The sequence below is a fragment of the Muntiacus reevesi genome, chromosome X (genome assembly GCF_963930625.1).
Source record: "Muntiacus reevesi chromosome X, mMunRee1.1, whole genome shotgun sequence".
NCBI classification, from domain to species: Eukaryota; Metazoa; Chordata; class Mammalia; order Artiodactyla; family Cervidae; genus Muntiacus; species Muntiacus reevesi.
In genome coordinates this window covers 130,361,346-130,380,408 of record NC_089271.1, presented here as the reverse complement: position 1 = coordinate 130,380,408, position 19,063 = coordinate 130,361,346, and the positions used below count along the sequence as shown (strand labels likewise).

The 19,063-nt window shown below is 38.3% G+C and overlaps 1 protein-coding gene across 3 annotated transcripts; it reads right to left on the bottom strand.

Annotated features, from left to right (window-relative positions):
* Positions 1-1,352: 1,352 nt before the first annotated feature.
* On the bottom strand, positions 1,353-17,577 carry UPF3B (UPF3B regulator of nonsense mediated mRNA decay). Of its 3 annotated transcripts, none has more exons than XM_065915806.1 (11): positions 17,274-17,577; positions 16,310-16,416; positions 16,036-16,142; positions 12,121-12,219; positions 10,474-10,584; positions 8,981-9,024; positions 8,337-8,519; positions 7,916-7,954; positions 5,923-6,083; positions 5,292-5,586; positions 1,353-2,452 (listed from the first exon to the last, which is right to left on the bottom strand). In XM_065915806.1, exons 1-11 carry the CDS (start codon positions 17,427-17,429, stop codon positions 2,303-2,305), a joined length of 1,452 nt encoding a protein of 483 aa, XP_065771878.1. In that variant the 5' UTR covers positions 17,430-17,577; the 3' UTR covers positions 1,353-2,302. The 3 variants fall into 3 exon arrangements, with proteins under 3 accessions (XP_065771878.1, XP_065771880.1, XP_065771879.1); XM_065915808.1 differs by lacking the exon at positions 16,310-16,416 and adding an exon at positions 16,471-16,520 and having other exon boundaries at positions 17,274-17,371; XM_065915807.1 differs by lacking the exon at positions 7,916-7,954 and having other exon boundaries at positions 17,274-17,574.
* Positions 17,578-19,063: the final 1,486 nt, after the last annotated feature.

Below are 19,063 nucleotides of genomic sequence, written 5' to 3'. Positions count from 1 at the left end.
TGACACAAAAACAGGCATGAGGGCTGGAAACAGGCCCCAGGCTGGGTACAGAGGCAAGTGATGCCAACTCATGCCTGATAGTTTTGGGGTGATGCTCTTCCCAAGGCCAACTCCTCTACTGTCAAAAACCTCGGCTGTCCAGAGGCTCCCTTTTCACCTGCCTTCTCAGGAAACCTACACTATTGGTTCTCTCTTCCCCTGGGTATTCATCTCTTAGATCTTTCCTTTTGGCTTCTAAAAATGCTTTAGTATTTGTCATATTTTTTTAAAAAAATCCTTCCCCAATACCCTTTATCTATCACCATTTTTTTCGATTTCTCTGAAAAGCTGTCTATGCTGTTTCCATTCTCAGGGCAGTCTGGCTTTCATTCCTTATCATTCCAGGTCATCAGTAATTTGTAAGTCACTGAATTCCATGGCCTTTTTTCAGGCATCACACTTGACCTTCCAGCAGCACCTAACTCTGATGGCCACTCCCCTTCATTCTTTTCTCTTGGGTTAGGTAATACTAGTCTTCTGGTTTTTCACCTACTTTCTGGTTACTCCTTTTCTGCCTTTATAGATACATTCCCTTACCTGTTTAGCATCCTTAAGAGTTCTTTAAGGCTGGACTCTAGGTATATTTCTGTTTTTTCCCTACTCTTTCCCCCTAAGTGATTAAATCCAGGCCCATGGCTTCAATGATCACCTAAAAATAGATGAATTCCAAACCAGTATCTACAGTGTAAATCTCTCCTCTGAGCTCCAAGACCCGTATGTCCATCTGCCCCCATCTCCACTTCCCACCTGCCACTCACCCCTCACTATAACATGGTTTCTGCCTCACCAGTTCACACATGCTTCAGTACTGCCAAATCCAGTGAACACTGCATGTTTCTTGTCTTGCTTAATCTCCTCTCCCTGTGGCACGGGACACTGCCAGACATTCTTCTCCTTGAAAATTCCCCTTCCTTTGTGTCAGCTGAGGACCAGTCTCTTTCAATCACCTTCAATGTCTCTTCCTCTTTACCTGCCTTTTGGGATTCTGGTTTCTAAAAGCTGAGTAAACATAAAGCAGTGACTTATTAAGTAAAGGCAAACTGACGCCATAGTAGGAGAAACTGGCAAGACAGAAATGAAGCAGCAGCTCAAGGATGTTGTCCAGACAAATTCTGGTTCTTATGGAACAAGAGTGGTGAACCATGATTTGGTCTTCTTTGTGGGCAAAATAAAAGCATGGTGCTAGTAAAGGCAGAAATAAATATCATTCATCCACTTTCAAAATTCCCAAAAGGTTAAATATCAAAAGTTTAATTTCTCAAAAGTAATAGCTATTTTGTAAAGTTAATAAACACACTTAGCTTCATACTTGAGTGATGTTGATATTTATTGACATCAATGCAAAACAAGCTAAGTTGCTATTTAACAGGAACAAATATTGGTGCAGTTTCCTTCCTGGAGAGGGTAGGCACTCAGCTCATGAGACCTAAGGTCAAATAAAGACTGGATTGTTAAGAACCAACTAAGGGTTAAACTTTACAAATATAAAAATTGCTAAAGGCAAAAGGAGATGTTTTAAAAAAAATTTTTTACACTAATCTCACGTAAGCAAACAAAGAACTAAACTGAAAGTGAAAGTTGCTGAGTTGTGTCCGACTCTTTGCAACCCCATGGACTACACAGTCCATGGAATTCTCCAGGCCAGAATACTGGAGTGGGTAGCGGTTCCCAAACTAATCCTAAAACTTTAGGACATAACATATCGACATGATATGACTATTTAAATTTCTGCATAAGTGAAAATGTGTTATATCCTTCACTGTACTTGTATTACAATTACATGCTTCTTGCTTCTACACTACACAAAGTCAACATTTACCACCAACAATGACTATAACTAGATCTGAACGAGACTTCACAGTGACTCTGCTCCATTGAAATTTAAGAAAATTCAATCCAGGATTAAAAAAAGCTTTTGATTTTAAAGCCAGTTCTCCTATCTTCTTCTCGTGTCATACCTAAATAAGTCCTCTCATGACATTTCTTGCCTGCAAACTGCAATGCGTGTCCTCTCCCCCTTAGCTTTGTCTGACACTTTAAATTTATAGGAACTGCATAAAAAAATGAAAATTGTACTTCCAATCTGAACCTGCAATCGGGTTCCTGCTTTAACGCAAAACATACTCCTCTGCAGTGTACCCCACCAGCACAGCGACCCCCTTTCTCTCTCTCTATTCCTTTGCCCTGAAGGCACTTCTGGATTGCTTAATTCGTGCTCTTTGGCTGCCTAGACAGTCAGGACACCTAAGGCCATTTGGACCTATCACTCCTCGCTTCCTTCTTTTCTATGGCTAATACCACTTTCCTGCTTTTTTTCTACAGCTGAATCTCCAGACTTGGTGCTGTCATCAGGGGGACAGAGTCGATTTCGGCTTCGAGCTCCTGGCTGGTAAAGCTGCATCGCCGGGCGATCCTAAAGTAAAATGAAATACTCATGTTACAAAACTGCTACTAAGCATGTCCAGGGGATAATATATACCAGTGAGAGCCCACATGAGATCAAAATTTGAGGGCACAGTATATGACAGTAAGTGTCGATGGTTATTTGGCTTCAAACTGCCTGCTTCCTTTTCCCTACCTACAGAGAAAAACAACTATTTCACAACTATTTATTTCTATAAATAAAAAACAACTATTTATAAGCAATAGTTATAAACTATTATTTTATATGCCCATAGTAAATTTTGTTAAGTTTACTGCCTAATTTTCTTTACCATCTCAAGATGAACTGAATCAGCTTGAACAGTTTTTACTTAGAAACTGTGGTTGCTGTCTATCTCTCCTCCCCATCAGTAAATGGATTTTAAAATGCACCACCATCTAAGAAAATTTTAGGAGTGAAAACAATAATAAAGAATGCCAATTCTTAATAATGCAAAGTCCCTGAAGTTATGAGCTCAGACACTTGTAACCCATCTTAATTCAGATTTGACAAGGTGACAACCCAGCTTGAGACTCTCTAGGTAACACTTTAGATCTCAGGTTCCTAAATAAGCCTCAGTATCGTCACCAGGTACCTCTCAGTTCAAGTAATGTGTTTGGTTTATCACAATATGACCCTGGAAAAATTAAATGTATAGGCCTTTTTTTCTAATTCAACAAAAGACAACATGAGCCTTCCCTGTCCTTTCTCCCTGACATATGAAACAGCCTTAAAGCATTATTCTCAAGTGAGTAATTCCAGCAAAACATTTCACTGTTTTAACAAGATGAAACGTTAAAACAGATGAGACTGCCACATAGTATTTAAAGAAATGGATGATGGAGCTCCCAGTGTGCAAAGATGGGACAAGTTAAATGTCAACAAGAGCAATAACTGATAATAACAAGTTGGAGTTCACCAAGTATTTCTAAATCCACAAGCTATTTAAAGACTAAGCAGAACAAAACTCAATGACAGCCCCTACAAGTTGCTGGGACACCAACTCATTACTGAGTACTATAAATAAAGGGATCAAGTGCTGTTCTTGCCTTTCCTGTGTGAACTCAATTTCAAGACTAACCAAATAGTTGATAAGGGAAAACTCTGGAAGAATTTCAGATCATAAATGCAACAGGAAAGGCAGAATTTGTATGTATGTATGTGTGTGTGTGTATATATATATATATATATATATATATATCTCACCATTTTCCAATCTCTCCCTATGAAATAATGAACTAAACAATATCATTAGGAGAAAGGCTGATAAAAAATTCTATAATATATGGATCAGGCTTACAATACCTGAGCTAATTGATCAGCTCTTTTTCCAACTTTTTCTCTCAAAAAAATTTAAATCTATAGAAATGTTGCCAAACTTGTACAGTGAATACCTAATACCCTTCTCCTAGATTCACAATGGCATATATGCCTTTTCTGTCTCTAGTGTGTATGCAGGCACACACATATACAGATACATTATTATTTTTGCAGAACCACTGGAGAATGAGTGCAGACATCAAGACCCTTCATCACTAAATATTTCAGCTTGTGTATCCTCAGAGCAAGGACATCCTATCACATAACCATAGTACCATTACTACTGGTCAATCTTAACATCATAATAAATGGATACCAAGACACTGTATGCTTCCTGATATGATGCAGTAGGAACTGCACAACACCACCTATCAAGTATGCTTGCCAACAATTGAGTCTGAATATATTAAGACCTCTAGATGAGGGGCCACCCACCTCTTTCTGTGAATAAAGTTTGACTGGCTCTCAGCCAAGCTTATTCTTTTTTTGTTGTTTTTTTGTTTTTCATTTATTTTTATTAGTTGGAGACTAATTACTTCACAACATTGCAGTGGGTTTTGTCATACATTGACAAGCTTATTCTTTTACATGCTGTCTATGCCTACTTTCCTACAAAGCTTACTGGTTTTGACAGAGATCACATGGCCCACAAAAGCCTAAAATATTTACCATCTGGCCCTTGAAAGAAAAAAATTTTCTGACCCTGCTCTAGATATGACTACTGGTTTTCAAGGAAACATAGAAGGTAGAGGAACATGTTCAATGTTACCACAGGGATGTAATTAGCCACTCTGGACTATTAGACACTCTATAGGGCAAACTGGTTTCTGCAACAAAGAAATGGTAGAAAACAAGAGGAGGAGGAATTAGATTAAAAGAGACTTAAGGGAATATTTCAAGCAAATACAATAATGAGACAATTGGGAAAATCTGAACACTGGGTAGATAGGATGCTAAGGAGTTATTGTCAGAAATTCTTCTTCTGTCTGGTTATTTTATTAAGAAAAAGAATATTAGGGTTATTTTATTAAGAAAAAACCCTGGCAATCCAATGGTTAAGACTCCACACTTCCACTGTAGAGGGCACAGGTTTCATCCCTGGTTGGGGAACTAAGATCCCATATCCCATATGCCTCACAGTGTGACCAAACTTTTTTTTTTTAAGTCTTTACTCTTAATACTGACATATTTAAAGAAGAAATTATCTGTCTAGGTCTTGCTTGAAAATAATCCCATAGGAGTAAGATGGGGTAGAGTAGAAAGAAGATTGGCCATAAGGTGATAATTGCCAAAGCTGGGTGATAAGTATATCCTACTACTCCTCTGTTCTACTTTTGTATATGTTTGAAAAATACACACAAACTCTAATAAAAGGACCCCACCAAGACTGAAAAAAGGTACAGATAAAGTTCCCCTAAAATTCTGTAACAATGAGCTAGCCCTCTCCTTTATACTTGCAGGAAAAGACAAAGAAAATCCTCATGAAAAGAAGTTTAATGAAATACAGCACCTTGTTTCTTATGCGATCTCTCTTAACCACTTCTTCTTTCTTTTCAGTTTTTTCTGAGCTGCCTACTGGCTCTGTACTTTCAGGCTTCTTTCCTTTATCCCGAAGTGTTTCTTTCTCCTTCTTCATTTCTTCTTCCTTTCTCTTGAAAGCCTTCTCTTTCTCATAGCGCTCCTTCTGCCTGCGGCGCTCTTCCTCCTGCCGCTTCAGCCTCTCTCTCTCCCGCAGGATGCGCTCTTGGTCTCGTTCATAATCCCGCTCCCTCTCCCTGTATTCTCGGCCACTCTCATCTTCAGGTCTGCACAAAAAACAAATCTGAGAATGCATCCTTGAAGCTCTTCTAATCATGAAGGCAGGAACACTCTGATCCTGCCTTCGCCACTACAATGAGGTTGAACTCTCGGAGCAGCATTAAGAGAAAAAATAGTATTTTGAAAAGCAATTTGGAAAAAAAAACCCAAAAGTCATTCACCCAGATTAAGATACTAAAAAACTTGAAACCTATCCTCCTCATCCCCATACCCCTCATAAAACCCAGTATCTTGATTCAGGTACAAATCCAGAATGCATCAGTAAAACTAGCAGCCAGAAACAGGTAGAAAACAAATGAACCCAAGAGCCCTCGACTACCGACCTCTTAGGCTTTTCATCTTTAAATTCACCCTCAGAACGCTTGGGCAATGTACAACTTTGCCCACTGGCTCTTTCATCACTCAGATTCTCTTTGTCCAATTTCTTGAGCTTTTCTCTTTTGTCCAATTCTTTTTCATCTCCTTTTTCTGGCTTCTTGAGCAGCTTTAAAGAGAACAAACTTGGGTTTATTTTGAAGGATGGGATATTGTCTTCTGATTCTCGCAAAGAAAACAGTATACTAAATATTTTCAATTTAGGCTACTGAAGGCCCCGTCTCTGCAGTACTCAAACTTTCAGGTGAACAAATAGTGCACAAAGAGCAGTAATTTGCTAAAAGGGTGCTATTAATGTGAAAGTGTTATGCACTCAAGTGAAGTGGTTTAATCACTTTCTGGCAATAGGATCAAGACTCCTTTGGCTTTAAATGGGTCAACCTTTGAGTAGACCAATGCATACTTTCAAGTACGCCTTCTGTATCAAGCCAGCATGTCGGTATAACTTGATAGGGAAATACGGTATAAATTTAAAATGCTAGCCAGGTCATTATTGCTGGACTATTTTTACACAGTTACTAGAATAACAAATACCTTGCCACCAAAGGAGAGATCCATTGCAGGAATAATTTTGCCTTGAATCTGAGAGTAGCTACATACTTATGATGGTACAATCATTATCATTAGAGATGAAAAGCAAGAATTATTTGGCATTTGATTTAAAAATCCAAATATCTCATACAACAGAACTGTGAAGTTCCATCTCTACTGAATAGGAACTCTGTTCAATGTCATATGTATATATGACAGAATGCAATTCTAAAAAAAGTGGTTTATAAAGTTCAAATTGCTAACAGAAGTTTCTTTCTCAAGCCACTTCTACAAATCTCTCTAGAATACACCCCCAAGTGTTGGATATTCAGAGAGATCTTTACGAATTTCAAGTCTCAGAGTGAAGGCATCATATAGAGTTTCATCTCAGTGTGAAGGCATCATACAAGCCACAAAGCTAAAGGCAAAGCACCACGCATGAGACTTAAGCATGAAGTATTTCAGCACACAGACAGCTACTGAAAACAGTGAGTCCAGAGTGGACACTATGAAGGCACCAGTGCAAAGTGAGGATAACATGTGCAGGTTTCATTGCAAGTGTTCTTATTTCTCTCATGAACATCTTCGTCAGGAGCCAAGATGTTCATTACTCTAATAAGAACATTAACGAATGTCTCTAGCGTAACAGGCTTGACCTTCTGCCTTGCTGACAGAAATAGCAAGTCAGGTTGCTTGTAGCAGGGCGGACACAGATCGATAGAAGGAATTAAGATGAGAACCTCCCCACCCTGCCACCGCCAAGCCCCTTATCACCGATGAGTCCTGGAGAGCCTCGGGGTGCCCTAGCGACTTGACCGGCTGAATTCTGAGGAGGTAAAAGGAGACTCTGCCATCATCTCTGTGAGATTTTCTCTGACTTTCTCTGCCATACTATGTACAAGTACTTCCCTGGGCAGTTCACTGGAGCAAGGACTGCCCAAGCCAGGCCCCTGGAAGGGAAGCAGCTAGGTTGGGGTCTTTCCACAGGTTTTCCTCTTCCTACATGCAGTGTGTTAATCAGAATCTGCTGCTCACAGATTCCCAGGTAGACGCAAGAAGGTAACATCGGGAATCATGTGAGAGGGGAGAGGATGTATATTCCGAATACTCCCACAAGGCAGCCAGGTATGAGAGGCGTATAAAGGAAGAGGAAAGAAAGAGCTCTTAAGGCATAGCTGTCCTCTCGCTGCACATTGTTGAAGCTTCTGGGTACAGAGCAGAGCATCAGGAAATCATCTGGGTTTCTTTCTAAAGCACAAATTTAAAACAGTTCAGCTTTTAAGACTCAAGTCAGTCTGAGGGCATTTTCTACAGGTAACACTACCACCACCACCAAAAGGACTTATTAACTAAGACCTGTGTGTGTGTGACATGATACTAGGTGCTCTGTATCATGTACTTGGTCCTTACATTTTTCTGATTCACAGCTTGTAACAGAAACCTGTGTACCTGAAGACAGTGGAAAACAAACAGATGAGGCAACTTCATGTATCAAATATGAAGGAAAAGCTGAATAAAACCCATAATTCATGCCAGCCAGCCCTAAGCCCTTATATATGAATAACTGAGAGAATAATAATCCAAAATTAAACATTTTCAATGATCATAAATAACACTGCACTTTAGAAATCCCATGTAAACTACTTAATCTTTTAAATTATCTTAAATTAAGAGTAATACATGAATATTATAGGAAAGATTCACTCCCTCCCAAAAAAGACAAAAACTAAAACACAGTTTACACCAATACAAGATGCATGCATATTTGAAGAAGTAGATATAGAACATGCAATTTTCAGCAACATGCAGTCAGTTTAACTTATGTTCATACCTTAATCTTTGGTTCATCCTTTAATTTGTCCCTTTCTGGAACTCTGTCTATCTTCTTTAGCTTTTCTATATCTTTCCGTTTTCGTTTCTCTTCTTCTTTCCACTTCCTCCTCTCTTCTTCTCTTTGTCTTTTTCTTTCTATTTCTCGCCGCCTCCTTTCTTCTCTCTTTTCTTCTCTCATCCTCTGCAAAGAAACATCAACAAAACCTTCAGACAAGATAATTACCACCAAAAACATAGTTCAGAAAGTACGGCGGGCACCCACTTAACTGCATCATCTTTCCTTCCCACTTTCCACTTCCTTAACCCCCTCCCCACTCCATTCAGAATATGAGAGAGAAAAACACCACAGCCTGCTTATATCAGTCTCCCACTGCTGCCTTGCTACAGTACCCAGAGGCTTTCAGGAAATCAAGAGTGCCTTTGGAACAAGCTAAGGAACCCCTAGTTCTGCAGAGTGAATCTATAGTCCAACAACCAGAGTAAAGTAGGAGGCCAGAGAGTGAGGCCAATGAGCCAAATCTCTAAAGAACAGTGGTAGAGAAAGCAGCTATCCCTACTGTACGATCCCAATGCTCTTAAATTTACAGAATGCGAACCAATGAAATAGAAGTATTGTGAGAACTAGAAAAACAAAAGGTTTACCTGCTTGTTTTTCAGGAAGCTCAAAAGTGGAGTTGTCTTTTTAGCTACACAAATGTAAACAGATTATTAACAATACTTAATCAAACCCTAGAAAGGATTCCATTTTCTGACATTCCCTGCCAACCACCCGAGGTGGGAAAACTATACCCCTCAAACAGTAAGTTCACAACTATCTTATTGGAAAGAAGTTTTATAATATTCTACTTCAATTTTGAAGGTTTAAAATATTAAAAGTTAAGAAATTTAAATTAAAACAATAAAACAATTTCTAAAAAGAAGAATTCCTGGTGTCAATGAGAATAAAGTGCAAAGGACATTCTCTTGTTTTACAGATGGGAGTATAAATATGTTCAACCAGGAAGAAACTGGGATAAGGGGCTAAAAATATCTAATACTTTTGACCCCATAATTCTACTTCTGCGAATTTATTTTATGGAAACTATCAGAGGTGGGCTTATACTATGAAAGTGAAAGTCGCTCAATTGTGTCTGACTCTTTGCAACCCCATGGACTATATAATCCATGGAATTCTCCAGGCCAGAATACTGGAGTGGGTAGCCTTTCCCCTCTCCAGGGGATCTTCCCAATCCAGGGATCAACCCCAGGTCTCCTGCATTGCTGGTGGATTATTTACCAGCTGAGCCACCAGGGAAGCATCCATTAATAAAAATCAAGTTTTAAAAGAATATTTAATTCATTTTTCAATATTCTGAACAATTCTATCTAATTGCATAGCTAGCTTTTTGAAAAGCATACTTTCTTTGGAGGAATTCCTAGGAGTGGAAATCCTGAGCAGGTTGGAGGCTATGCTTATGTTTAGAGCTGATGCAGTAGTGACAACTTACTACCAAATCCAACATCTAAGCTAGGATTTCTCAAGAGGTTTTTCAATTCTGCAGTAACCAATTTCATTTTTTTAATATTTTCAAGTCAAATTTTTTTTTTTACGAGTATGAATTTAGTAGAAAATACCAACTGATCTTCAAAGACTCATTAACATCTTAAGGTCCCATATAGCTCTTAAAATTTTTATACATTTGTGTGGCACTAAATAAGTCAGAGGGGGCTTCCCAGGTGGCTCTACTGGTAAAGAACCCGCCTGCCAATTCAAGAGATGTAAGAGACCTGGGTTCTATACCTGGGTGGGGAAGATCCCCTGAAGGGCATCGCAACCCACTCCAGTATTTTTGCCTGGAGAATCCCATGGACAGAGGAGCCTGGCAGGCTATAGTCCATATGGTCGCAAAGAGTTGGGACACGACTGAAGTGACTCAGCATGCATGCAAATAAGTCAGAGAATATTTCCCATCTTATCGATGGATTCTCATAATCCTGTGAGTCAGCTATTATCTGCACTTTATAGTACAATGAACAGAGTCTCAGAGAAGTTAATGCCCTTCCTATGGTCACATAGCTAGCAAATGACAGAAGCAGGAGTCTGACAGGTCTTCTGATGAAAAAACTATAACACTTAATTCCTTTTGCCCACTTACCTATTAGTTCTCTATTTTTTGCTTCTATTTCCTCTAGCAGTGTCTCTGGAGTAGATGTCATTTTCTCATTATCTGCAGCATAGCTCTCCAAAAATTTTCTATATTCTGGATCTAAATAATTATTTAAGTAAATAGAAAATATAGCAGACTTTAAACAAATAAGAAATATTATCCAGGATATTTACTTATCAAAGAAGATAATTTTCTACTTCATGGAAGATTGAAAATAAACCCAACTATACCCATAAGATAGACTATTTGGGGCTTTACTGGTCACTTACTCTGAGAACTCCTATTAGACATACTGACAAAGTCAGGCAAAGTGAGACACCATGCATTGTAACACAACCTCCAGGGATGTTAAGTAGTTTGCTTTTAAAAACCACCACTCCTATTAATCCAGAGTCATACTTATGGGAGAACTGCAAGCTATAGCTATGGGACCCTCAGAGAGTATCATGTAGAGCATGTAAGCAGTTCCTGCATGTGTACACCTCACTTTAATGAAACTCAGAATATGAAAATCGGGTGTTCTAAACAGATAAATGAGGGGGAATGTCCTAGATGTGGCACTAGAGGTGATGGTAATATTTGGAATTCTTTCCTAGATGCCTCCGACATCAAAAAGGGTAGACATCTGAGTCATTATATTGTATGTGGAGAATGCACTGTGGAGCATGTCACCTGATCTAGTCTTCAACATTTGAATCTATGATATAGTCAATAAGCAGCTGTGTGTTGTGTCTTGTCTGTGTTTTCTTTATAAAACACACATTATAGTAATAAATAATAATGGAAACCAAACTAGGTGATTCTGAAATACCAATCTGATATAAAATATTGCGGCTAAGTCCTTAACCAACACAACCACATTACAGAGATCTCAAAACCTGGATCCAGTTTACCATAAATGGCAATTATTTGTTTTTTAGTTCCAGTATTTCAGTTCAATGTAATTACTATGTGTGCAGTTAACTGCATACTCAAAGCCTAGAAACAGGATTGACCACTTCAGTTACTTTATGTTGTTACTCAAGTACAGAAATTTTTCCAACACAGTTCTCAATGATAACTCTTCCTCTTTATACAAATGTAAACCAAAAGTCAAATAAATGTCATAAAAATGGTAAGGGGCCTTAAGGAGTTGTACTTTGAAACATCTGACTTTTTCCATTGTCTTCTAATGAAAATACCTGTCTTCTAATGAAATATAAGGTGATTTACTACTCAATAGTCAACAATATATTGCTTAATTGTGAAGGAATGAAAAGCCACTAGGCAAAGAGAGTGATAACTAGAGGAAACCCATCTCCATTCTAACAAGCAAAGCTTTCATCAGTGAATTACATTTCTCATGAACTTGTTTGCTTTTTTTTCCCCATATATTTTCTTAATTTAAAAGACTGGAGTCCACTCAATTCCCACAAAGGTAATATATTCTGTTAAAAATCTATGGCCCTACTATATAGCACAGGGAACTCTATTCAGTATTTGGTAATAATCCACATGGGAAAAGAATCTGAAAAAGAATGGATATATGTATAACTGAATCACTTTAACACAACATTGTAAATCAATTATTAATCGAAGATTAAATTAAAAAAATACATGGCATTAGCACATTAAGTAACTAGAACAATACTATACCATCATCGATAGTCCCAACTTTAGTATCTCTTTTCTTAGTCTTCTTTTTTGCAGCTTTTTGAAAAGGTGCAAATTCTACGATGGCAGGATATTCCTGACCTGTTTAGAAAAAATATAACACTTGCTAAAAGAAAGAAAATGTCAAAAATGGATACAAGAGACTCAACCCCCTGCTCTCTAGGCTTCCTTTGATGACAGTGATCTGAATAGGGTCTCCCAAAAGGCATAAATCTCATTGGCACAACTAAAATCAACATGTTACCAAAGCAGTCCCCAATTCATACCGAAAAAATAACAAAAAGATATGGGAGGGAATTAAAATATTCATTTAAATTCCACCTCTAAACTCTGATATTGTGATATGTGGAGGGGGGGGAAATCTACAAACTAATTTTCATTTAAAAAATATATTAAAGGGAATCCGTGGTGGTCCAGTGCTTAACACTTGGCACTTTCACTTCAGGAGTCCAGATTGGATTCCTGGTGGGGGAACTAAGATCCTGCAAGCTGCATGGCACAGCCAAAAAGCAAACAAACAAAAAACAAAACAAGATCACAACACTGACTATACAGGGGTATAAATATGTCAAAGGTCACCAAATGCACATGTAAAATGGATGCATTTTAAAATGAAAATTATACCTTAATTGATTTTTTTTTACAAAACCAGAAATCTCTACAATAAATAAGGCTAGAGATAGAAGGTAGGTTAGTGCTTGTCTAGAGATGGGGTTTAACAACTAATGGGTACGTGGTTTCTCTTTAGTGTGATGAATGTGTTCTAAAATTAGATTGTGGTGAGAGCTGCACAACTTTGTGAATATACTAAAAAATGATGAACTGCAATTCTTTAAAAGGGTGAATTTTATGGCACATGCATTATATCTCAGTAAAGCTGTTATTAAAAAATACGGCAGAAGACACCAAAAGCACAGGCAACAAAAGTGAAAAACAGATAAACTGTGCTGCATCAAAATCAAGAACTTCTGTGCATCTAGGGACACAATCAACAGAGTGAAAAGGAAGCCTACAGAACTGGAGAAAATATTTTCAAATCATTTCTCTGATAAGGGGTCAATATACAGAATATGTAAAGAACTGTAACTCAACAACAACAAAAAAAACCCCAAATAATCTGATTTTAAAATGTTCAAAGGACTTGAATAGGCATTTCTCCAGAGATGATATGTAAATGGCAAATAAGCAAATGAAAAGATGCTATGTGCTCAAGAATGTGAAGAGATTAAAATATTACCTCAAAATCATTAGGGAAATGCAAATCAAAACCACAATGCAATATCACCTTATACCTGTCAGAATGATTACTATTAAAGGGGGAAAAAAACAGAAAATAGCAAGTGTTGGCAAGGACATGGAGAAATTAGAACCCTCAGGCATTACTAGTGGGAATATAAAATAGTGCAGCCACTATGGTGAACAGTATGGTGATTCCTCAAAAAATTAAAAATAGAATTACCACATGACCCAACAATTCCACTTTGGGGTATATATTCAAAAGAAGTGAAAGCAGAAACATGAACAGATGTTTGTACATTTCCAGCAGCAGCATTCACAATAGCCAAATGTCTCTCAAAGGATGAATGGATAAAGAAAATGAAGTATATACAAGCAATGGAAAAGGAAATTCTGACACATGATACAACATGGATTAACCTTGAGGACATTATGCTAATTGAAATAAGCCTGTCACTAAAAGTCAAATACTGATTCCACTTAAATGAGACACCTAGAATGGTCAACTTAATAAGAATAGTAGTTCATAGAGGCAGAATGTATTAACAGCTGTCAGAGGCTAGGGGGAGGGAGGAGTTGTTCAATGGGCAGAGTTTCAGTCCTACAAGATGAAGAAGTTCTACAGATTAGTTGCAGAACAATGTGAATGTACTCAGCACTACTGAACTGCACACTTAAAAATGGTTAAGATGATAAATTTTATTTATGTGTATTTTACGGAGTCGGGTGGAGAGGGAGGTGGGAGGGGGGATCGGGATGGGGAATACGTGTAACTCTATGGCTGATTCATGTCAATGTATGACAAAATCCACTGAAATGTTGTAAAGTAATTAGCCTCCAACTAATAAAAAAAAATTTAAAAAAATTAAAAAAAAAAACAAAAAAAAAAGCAATGAGATAATGATACATACTATAACATAGATGAAACTTGAAAACATACTAAGTAAAAGAGGTAGTCACAAAAGGCCATAATTTATATGATTTAGTTCATATGAAATGTTCAGAATAAGGAAATCCACAGTTAGTAGATTAGCAGTTGCCAGGGGCTGGGCGAGAGGAGAATGGGACATGACTGCTAATGAATACAGGATTCTTTTTGAAGTGATGAAAACATTCTGGAATTACACAGTGGTGATAGTTATAAAACTCTGTGAATATACTAAAAACCACTGAATTTTATGGGATGAGTTATATCTCAATAATAATTTTTTTAAAAACCTAAGTGACTACTGGAAAAATACATCAAATCCTTGCTATAAAATAATGTCATATAAGGTATAAAATACCATCTTCACATCTTTGGTGTGTAAACATAAGCCAGGATGAATTACTAGAACTGACCATTAGGTATCACAAAGCAGTCACAGAGGAAACAAGATTTTAGAAATCCTAGTGAATGCAGAATCATATTACCTTAATAACTGATATACCTGAAAAGGAATAGATAAAGCAGACTAAAGCAAAAGGAAATTGTGGAATACAGGCAAAAGAAAAAAAAAATTAGAAGCGAGGCCAAACAATGGGGGATGCTGTCTACCTCACTAAGGAATTTGGACTTTTTTTCCACAACTGCTGTCTTAAGTCACTATTTTCAAAAAGATTATTTTCATGGCAAAGTAAGATTAAGTTATACAGAAAATAGAAAATTCTAAAAAAAAAAATCTATAAGTTTAGAGAGAGTGGTTGTCTAAGCATTAGGTGATGAGGATGTGTGAAAGTATTAGTAAGTCTAACGTCCTCAGTCTAGATGAACAAGATATTAAAAAGCAATAAATTGACAAAATCCATCACTTGTTTAAATGTAAGGGATAAAGTGAGGAAAAAGTTAAACACAACTCAGATTTTCAGGAAATCACTTGCTATCTACTGAAATAAACTTGTGGAGCAGAAAAGTAGCTGGTTTGGGGGGATTAATAAAAACTGGACAAACATAGTAGCAATTCTTCAACTTTTACTGGCATATTCCCTGACAAAGATTTCATTTTTACCAACTCTGAAGTAATACTGAAAAAATATAATCTAACAAAAACACACATCATTCAATATTGCAAAGCCAAAAGAAAAGCAGCAAACAGCTTGGACATTCTCTGGCTAAATGTTGCAAGCAACAGATAATAAAATGAGGATTAATGCAGAAGTTTTTCTTCCCTATAAACTCCTGGATAGGAAGTGGGAAATCATCAAGCTCAATGGTTTAATTACATACAACTTAGAATGTTAAACAGTACTCCAACTGGCAACTATTGACATAAAGGATCTGAATTAAATAAGTATTGGTCCTTGAAGCAAGATGAGAAGTAAATATTTAAAACTTGTCATACAAGTTTAAAGAGTCACTTGTCAGTATCACTTAAAACTAGTAAATACTCAAGACAATGGATCACCGAAAACAGGGCAAAAGAACTGTCACAGGAGGAGAAAACAGTGGCAATTTCCTTCGGTTGACAAACTACAGAAATAATAGGTTAATACAAATACCTGTAAAAAGTCATATTATCTATTTATAAAGCTGTCATAAGCTTATCAAATGCGTAAAACTCTTTAAATGTTGCTCATCTTAGTACTCAGGATTTTAGAAACACTATGAAGGCACCAAGAGAACAGGGATACATTGTCTTAAACATACAAATGACAAACTCCCCTTCAGTTAAAAGGACTCACCTTTATTGTCAAGGAATACATAACCATCAAAACGATCCCTGAACAAAATAATGTCCTCTTGGTTTTTAAAGTTGATATATGCTCTTGCATACATATGAGGATACAAACTGCAGGGAGGAAAGCAATTATGTGAATGTGCTTGCAGGTGTCCGGCTGAATTACAAGTATGCATATATTAAAAAGATAGGCTCAAAAATCAAATAGAAATCATGAGTAGGATTAAAAAAAAAGAATGGAAGAAACCTTTTTCATTTACCCCTCCCTCTTATTTTACCTAGTATCATTAGAAAAAAACTCAAAATAATCATGCTCAGGCATAGGCTGAAGATGTTCCTGAAGTTGCTCCTTGGTCAAAGTGGGCGGTAATCTCCGAATTACCACCTTAAGAAATGAATAAGGAAAATAAAATTAGTACAAATCAATTTTCTGTCATACCTGAATCACTGTCCCTGAAGAAAGTTGGCCTTTAAAAGATGAGATCACTTCTAAAAACCCAAGAGAATGTTCAGAACGCTCAGAATGATTAGTCAAACATAACAGTAACATAGTTAAAAAAAAAAAAAAAAAACTCTCAGAAACGAGAACTGCCTGGAGCAAGGAAATCTTAGGTTTTGTTAACCCGAAGCCCCACAATTTACTGTTTTCGCCTCATTTTCTGTCACCCATTTTTCAGTAGTGGTAAGAAATTAGTAAACCAACCCTGGTCTTTTGTGGGTGCCAGGAATTCTTGATTGATAAAGTCCTTATTCAGTCAGCATAAAGAATTCAAAATTCTAAGAAATATCCCCAATTTCCTCATTGCTCCCCAAACAGAATGTACCCGATCTGGCCCCAAGACCAATAATAGCCGCCACCCACCCGTTCCCTCAACTAACCTCTGTTAATATTCCTATCACGTACTACTCCCGCTGGTGATAGCACCTTCCTATTTAATAATTCCCCCTCAATTCCTCATCCTTTTCGCTATCGCACCCCCTCCCATCATCATCTCACGGCTCTGACCTAAACCCTTCTAGTCAGGGAATTCCCCCCGCCCTCTCTCACTCCCATCCCGGGACTCGGCCGGGAAGGGGACCCCCATTTTGGGCGAGTGGATGAGACAGGGTGATGCTATTTTTACTCAAGTGAAGAAACAGAGGAAGAGACTGGGAGAGGAAGAGGGCAGCCCCATTTCCAACCATCTTTCTCGGGTGGTGGAACCGTCCCGCCCTCTCCTGGGCCAACAGCCGGTCAGACACCTTGCTCAACGCCTCTTTCTTCTCCTTGTTCCGATCCTGCTTATCTTCCCCTTTGGTGCTGTCTCCCGAAGCCCCACCGCCGCTGCCTGTAGCACCTGGGGGAGTCAAGAGGGTTACTCGCTTCTCCTTAGGCCTATGCTCCTTCTCCTCCTTCATGGCCACAGCTTCGCTCCTCACCGCGGTAGCTCGGCCTAAACGCCGCTACGCCGGTTACCTACGACTCCCGGCCCGCTCGGGGCAGAGCTCCGCCCCCAACAAGCTCCTAGTGATAAGCCGACCCCAACGCTCCATTGGGCCCCGCCAGGATCTCGCGAGACTTTAGGGCATCCGGCTTCCTTCGCTGGAAAGGTTGTAACACCTGGTCTTAGCTTCCCGCCCGCGGAATCCCCGCATTGCCCAATCCCCTCGCGGCCCAGACTCCCTCGGGGCAGGTCATTAGCATATCCGCCATCTTGGTTAGGACGAGTATTTCACGGACTACAAATCCCGGCATCCAAAGCAGTTACCCGCTTCTGCCAGAGTTCTGGAGTCGTAGTATTTCAGGGTGTCTGTAAGTAAATGGACTCTTTAATCTTGAAAGGTTAATGTTTTTCAGATCAAAAAATACATTCTGCGGGCTTCGTTTTCCAGAGATAAAACTGATGTTATCCAAAGTTTACCTCACTAGGGGAACGACTTGTATTTTCTATTATTGGTTGTAAAGTGAGCTTTCAGAACCTTTAGAATTTCTTTTCCTTATATTTTTTAGGATTCACAGATACTTAATAAATATGCACAAAACAGTGACATTTAAAGGAGCATTGTGACCAAAATGTGTGAGATTTGTTTTCACCACTCTTTTTAAAAGTAATAGGAATCTATCATGGTACTGATGCTCTGTAGGTAGGAGAAAATAAAATCCAACTCACTTTAGATAGGATTGACCTCCTTCCCGCTTTTAAAAAGGCCAGTTATGCATTATTTATAATAGCTCCAAACTGGAACAACCCAAATGTCTGTCAGCCCACTAATGCATAAACAAAATGTGGCACATCCATAGAATGAAATACTACTTAATTAAAAATGAACCCATATGTCCATCCACATGAATGAATCTCAAAATGATCATGCTGAGTGAAAGAAACAGAACACAAAGAGTACATGCTGTATGATCTCATTGATACGAAATTCCAGATAAGGTTTTTAAAACTAGTGAGAGAAAATTCTTAAAGAGATGGGAATACCAGACCACCTGACCTGCCTCTTGAGAAATCTGTATGCAGGTCAAGAAGCAATAATCAGAACTAGAATGGAACAATAGACTGGGTTCCAAATTGGGAAAGGAGTAGTCAAGGCTGTATATTGTCACCCTGCTTATTTAACTTATATGAAAAGTACATCATGATAAACGCTGGGCTGGATGAAGCACAAGCTGGAGTCAAGACTGCTGGCAGAAATATCAATAACCTCAGATATGCAGAGGACACAACTCTTATGCCAGAAAGCAAAGAAAGAGCCTCTTGATGAAAGTGAAAGATGAGAGTGAAAAAGTTGGCTTAAAACTCAACATTCAGAAAACTAAGGTCATGGCATCTGGTCCCATCACTTCATGGCAAATAGATGGGGAAACAGTGGAAACAGTGGCAGACTATTTTTGGGGTCTCCAAAATCACTGCAGATGGTGACTACAGCCATGAAATTAAAAGACACTTGCCCTCCCCCCAAAAAAGATGCTTGCCCCTTGGAAGAAAAGCTATGACCACCCTAGACAGCATATTAAAAAGCATATTAAAAACATTACTTTGCCCACA